Here is a 6000-nt window from a genome sequence, read left to right as displayed (position 1 = left end):
TGTGCTCCCCCATCACTCTGTACCCCCCCTATGACTGTGCTCCCCCATCACTCTGTACCCCCCCTATGACTGTGCTTCCCCATCACTCTGTGCCCCCCCTATCACTGTGCCCCCCATCACTCTGTGTCCCCCCTATCACTGTGCCCCCCATCACTCTATGCTCCCCCATCACTCTGTACCCCCCCATCACTGTGCCCCCCATCACTCTGTGCCCCCCCTATCACTGTGCCCCCCATCACTCTGTACCCCCCCTATGACTGTGCCTCACATCACTCTGTACCCCCCCTATGACTGTGCTCCCCCATCACTCTGTACCCCCCCTATGACTGTGCTCCCCCATCACTCTGTACCCCCACTCTCTCCTTCCAAGACCTTCCGTTCTGTACTCCCAGTCGCACTCTTTCCCCATCTCTCTCCCGGGCTGGGGGCGGAGTCGCAGCTAAAGGGGGCGGGGCATAGAGAGGGGAGGCGGACCTAGCAGCCCCAATGTGCCGGCCCCTGATCGCTCATAACTTGCAGCCGCAGCTCAGTGTGACACAGGGACTGGCTGGTCCGGGACGGAATTCATCGCAGCACCGAGGGGCCACACACAGGGCCAGGGGCCACACACAGGGCCAGCTCCCTGAGAGCCACACACACGGGGCAGCCATAGGGGGAGCTGTAGCGCTTATGGATCGGTGAAACCCAAGTTGCACAGTGACAGGACAGTCGCTGCAGCTGTCGCACTCTCGGATCGGTAGCGACCAGCTGGGCTGAGTGGAACATCCCTGGCGGATCCCCGGTACGGGCTGTGTGAGGGGCTTCATCAGACCCCTAAATACTGGAATTATTTGTAGGGGGTTAAACTTGTCGCTGGAAAGGAGGGAGAGTAGCGCGATTTATTGGGATTGCGACTCTCAAGTTATCACTGATCTGGGGCGCAGGGAGTCGGATACCCCCCCAAAACTTCCCATCACTTGGATCTAGAAGCCCATCTGCCCCCCAAGCCTGGTGTCCCCTTCCCAAGACTAAATCGCTGGAATATCACTCGGCAGCGACAGGTGGCACCCAGCCTTCATTCCACCCCAACTGGGGGCTACAGAGAACATGCAGGTAAGTCCGTGTGCCGACTCCCCCTGCAGGCACCCAGCAGCACAGGGGTTAATCATTAATCGCATTGTACAATTGCAACTTAATCGCATTAACTATTCTGTTGCTGGCTTGGAGATAACATGCAGATTGCAGCTGTATACATTGGGTGTATTGGGGGCAACAGCAATCCTCCCTGGCCTTTTGGCCTTTCTTACCCCCCCCCCCCCAGAAATGTGACTTAGGGCCACACATACCAGCACCCCTATATATACACTGAGGATTTGCCTAAAGTTCCTAAACTTTCCAGGTTCACCCAAGATGTTTCTTAGGGCCACATATCCTAAGGACCCCAACTTTAGAATAAACAACCCCCTGCCTGCCCCCCTATTTATACATTTTGCTGCCACTCCCTCCCCCCCCCCCCCCCATATACTGGTTTAAGCCTGCATATTTAGCAGTGGGACCAAGGGTTAAACCAAAATCCCTCTACAGGGGAACAGAGAGAACTTTTCATGTGCAGAACATTTAGCAGATGTACCTTTCCATCCCCGTTACCCCACCTCAGTGGTACAGTCCGCAGGGTACCCATCATCCCCCCCAAGTAAATCCAACTGCCCCGACTGCAATTCTGGGGGGGACAATTATATATAATTATATATCGGATATATTCAAACAAAAGGGGGGGCAATTTCTATAGTGGTGTTGAGTATCTCCCTGTTATTCAGCCTGAAACAATCATATGTTGGTATTTATTTGTACTGTAGTGTATCTGTAAGTGGTGGGAATGAATGGGATCAGCCCCCCCCCCCCTTCAGACTTTATAAATTAACTCTTTGTTCACCACCTGCCAAGTGCCTTTGGTTATTTGAGAATGAACAGGCGCGGAAGGTGTATGAAACCAAGAGGTTCTGCAGCAGCCAAGTCTGTGTCATGAACCTTTTAAGATCAGAAGGTCAGGGACGTTCCTTGAATAGACAGGGGTTTCTGGGAATGACTTGTAATTGTATTCATGGGAGAGATTTGTATTGTTTGTTATACCTGCGTGTACGGTATGGAGGTTGGGGGAGATCAGTGGGGTAACAGAGCTCAGTAGGAAGCACCAGACTTTGGTCTGGTCCCTTAGCCCATAACAAGGTTACAGATATATAGAATCATTGGGGTAACAATCACCCCGCTATAGTTCCAGGGGTACCCAGGGCACAAATAAGCACTCACCCCAAATCCCCCCCTAACTGGCCTTCAGGCTGGGCCCCCTTAGCCCATAACAAGGTTACAGATATATAGAAACATTGGGGTCACCCCGCTATAGTTCCAGGGGTACCCAGGGCACAAATAAGCACTCACCCCAATCCCCCCTAACTGGCCTTCAGGCTGGGCCCCCTTAGCCCATAACAAGGTTACAGATATATAGAAACATTGGGGGTAACAGTCACCCCGCTATAGTTCCAGGGGTACCCAGGGCACAAATAAGCACTCACCCCAAATCCCCCCCTAACTGGCCTTCAGGCTGGGCCCCTTAGCCCATAACAAGGTTACAGATATATAGAAACATTGGGGTAACAGTCACCCTGCTATAGTTCCAGGGGTACCCAGGGCACAAATAAGCACTCACCCCAAATCCCCCCCTAACTGGCCTTCAGGCTGGGCCCCCTTAGCCCATAACAAGGTTACAGATATATAGAAACATTGGGGTAACAGTCACCCCGCTATAGTTCCAGGGGTACCCAGGCACAAATAAGCACTCACCCCAAATCCCCCCCTAACTGGCCTTCAGGCTGGGCCCCCTTAGCCCATAACAAGGTTACAGATATATAGAAACATTGGGGTAACAGTCACCCCCGCTATAGTTCCAGGGGTACCCAGGGCACAAATAAGCACTCACCCCAATCCCCCCCTAACTGGCCTTCAGGCTGGGCCCCCTTAGCCCATAACAAGGTTACAGATATATAGAAACATTGGGGTAACAGTCACCCTGCTATAGTTCCAGGGGTACCCAGGGCACAAATAAGCACTCACCCCAAATCCCCCCCTAACTGGCCTTCAGGCTGGGCCCCCTTAGCCCATAACAAGGTTACAGATATATAGAAACATTGGGGTAACAGTCACCCTGCTATAGTTCCAGGGGTACCCAGGGCACAAATATGGGTTACTGAGTGCTGATGACCAGCTATGATTAACATTCCAGCATCCAATCAAAACAAGGGCATCTATTCACCTGGCAGGTAAAATTAACTCCTTGTTGTAAAGAAGAGAGTAACCCTGGATCGGCAAATTACTTACATTGCAGCTACTGGGGCCACTTACCTGCCCCTATAGACAGGCTGTGCCTACTTGACACGGGTATAATTCATGCATGACCAACAGCCAATAGATGGAGGGCAATTGCCCAGGGACATAATACTAACAGGGAACTAAATTTATAGGTATAAAAAGTGTGGGAATGTAATATAATAGGTCAGAAGGGTAAATTGGTAAAAGTAGGGCAAGTTGGCTTCCACTTTGGTTCAGTGTCTGTGAATGAGAGAGTCCAGAAGGTACGGCCCTATCTCCCCTAGTGAGCCCATATAATGGTGTTGATAGCCCAGCACTTGGCCGGCCTTGGTGCATCAATAGGGGCCCTCATTGTATTGTAATTCTGAGATTCTCCTTATCAGCTACAGAGGTTTGGGGAAAGTACAGACATTGTAAAGGTGCAACCTAATGGGTAACAGACTGTTCACGCTGAAACCTTCCCCTCCCCCAATATCCTCGGCTCGGCCTGCACCAGGGGGCTGTGAGCCCTCATTGGGCTTCCCTGGGAGATTACGCCCCTCTACTCCTTCCATTAGATCTTGTAAAAGGAAAGGAAAATAATGTGCTGCCCAGGCATGGCCAACCTGCTCATCAGGGTGCTGGGAGTTGTAATTCAGCAACACTGCATGTCTGTATCTTCAGTCTGTAGGATTCCAGTTGTTGTTGCACTGCAGCCATAATGATGGGCATAATGAGTGGCAATCACTGTTATTCAGGGTATTTGTATAGTGATACCATAAACCTATGGCAGCATAGGGATTCCCCTGTACAGGTATCAGACCCCTTATCCAGAAAGTTCCAAATTATGGAAAGGCCATCTCCCATAGACTCCATTTTAATCAAATAATTCACATTTTTAAAAATGATTTCCATTTTCTCTGTAATAATAAAACAGTACCTGTACTTGATCCCAACTAAGATATAATTACCCCTTATTGGGGGCAGAACAGCCCTATTGGGTTTATTTCATGGTTAAATGATTCCCTTTTCTCTGTAATAATAAAACAGTACTTGTACTTGATCCCAACTAAGATATAATTACCCCTTATTGGGGGCAGAACAGCCCTATTGGGTTTATTTAATGGTTAAATGATTCCCTTTTATCTGTAATAATAAAACAGTACCTGTACTTGATCCCAACTAAGATATAATTACCCCTTATTGGGGGCAGAACAGCCCTATTGGGTTTATTTCATGGTTAAATGATTCCCTTTTCTCTGTAATAATAAAACAGTACCTGTACTTGATCCCAACTAAGATATAATTACCCCTTATTGGGGGCAGAACAGCCCTATTGGGTTTATTTAATGGTTAAATGATTCCCTTTTATCTGTAATAATAAAACAGTACCTGTACTTGATCCCAACTAAGATATAATTACCCCTTATTGGGGCAGAACAGCCCTATTGGGTTTATTTAATGGTTAAATGATTCCCTTTTCTCTGTAATAATAAAACAGTACCTGTACTTGATCCCAACTAAGATATAATTACCCCTTATTGGGGGCAGAACAGCCCTATTGGGTTTATTTAATGGTTAAATGATTCCCTTTTCTCTGTAATAATAAAACAGTACCTGTACTTGATCCCAACTAAGATATAATTACCCCTTATTGGGGGCAGAACAGCCCTATTGGGTTTATTTAATGGTTAAATGATTCCCTTTTCTCTGTAATAATAAAACAGTACCTGTACTTGATCCCAACTAAGATATAATTACCCCTTATTGGGGACAGAACAGCCCTATTGGGTTTAATTACTGTTTAAATAATGTTTTTAGCAGACTTTAGGTAGGAGATCCGAATTATGGAAAGATCCCTTATCCAGAAAACCCCAGGTCCCGAGCATTCTGGATAACGGGTCCCATACCTGTACTAAGCACAATTCAGCAGGAACAGCCCCCTAAGTTTGCTCATAGCCTGTACAGAGAGATACCATAAAACTACGGCAGCATAGGGATTCCCCTGTACTAAGCATAGTTCAGCAGGAACAGCCCCATAACAAAAGTTGCAAGGCAAGAGATCCCACCCTGCAATTTAACCCCCAAACACCTGTGTGCCAGTTCCCATCTGATAGCGCCGTTATCTTGTTTGCTGGGTGAGGATTAGGCTTGTACAGCTGTGATTATTTGGATAAACGTGAGTAATGATTAAAGGTAATAGATAAGGGCCCAGAGGCAGTACAAGCAGTATATATATATAAAGACCATAAGTAGAAAGTCACTTACCAAGTAAAGGTGGTGGTCCGGGTGCTCTAGCCCCACACCCTCGGCATCGGGTGCTTAATCAAGCAGGTATATCCCATTAATAGCCGGACGTTGGGGGTTTGATTGTTAGCTCTGTGGGGCCGGTGCCTCGGGAGAATGTAATGGCTGTATCTGGGCTCTATGATCCAATCGCTCTCGGTGTCTGTTCACCAGCAGAGGGCACTTTCGGCATGGGGTGCACCTGGGATATAGTAACTGCAACAGTGCTGGGCTGGGTTGCCATAATCTTCCTTATCAGCCCCCATAATCTCCAGAAAGGGTTGGGCTAACCGTGCAATTACATCATTGGGGGTGTGGCCAGTTGACTGGGGCAGGAAAGAACTCCCCATAGCAATACCAACTTCAAATGTTTGCTCATAGCCTGTAGTAAGA

The 6000-nt window shown here is 48.2% G+C and overlaps 1 protein-coding gene across 2 annotated transcripts in view; it reads left to right on the top strand.

Moving 5' to 3' along the window:
* The first annotated feature begins 524 nt into the window (after window positions 1–524).
* Window positions 525–6000, top strand: part of wnt5b (Wnt family member 5B) — a 90261-nt gene continuing 84785 nt past the window's right edge. The window contains exon 1 of one of the 2 annotated variants that reach the window (XM_012958845.3): window positions 525–1092. In XM_012958845.3, coding sequence (XP_012814299.1) covers window positions 1087–1092 — 6 coding nt within the window. In that variant the 5' untranslated portion in view covers window positions 525–1086. 2 annotated transcript variants of the gene reach the window in all.

Source organism: Xenopus tropicalis, chromosome 3 (assembly GCF_000004195.4).
Source record: "Xenopus tropicalis strain Nigerian chromosome 3, UCB_Xtro_10.0, whole genome shotgun sequence".
NCBI lineage: Eukaryota > Metazoa > Chordata > Amphibia > Anura > Pipidae > Xenopus > Xenopus tropicalis.
This window is presented reverse-complemented; position numbering and strand designations above follow the sequence as displayed.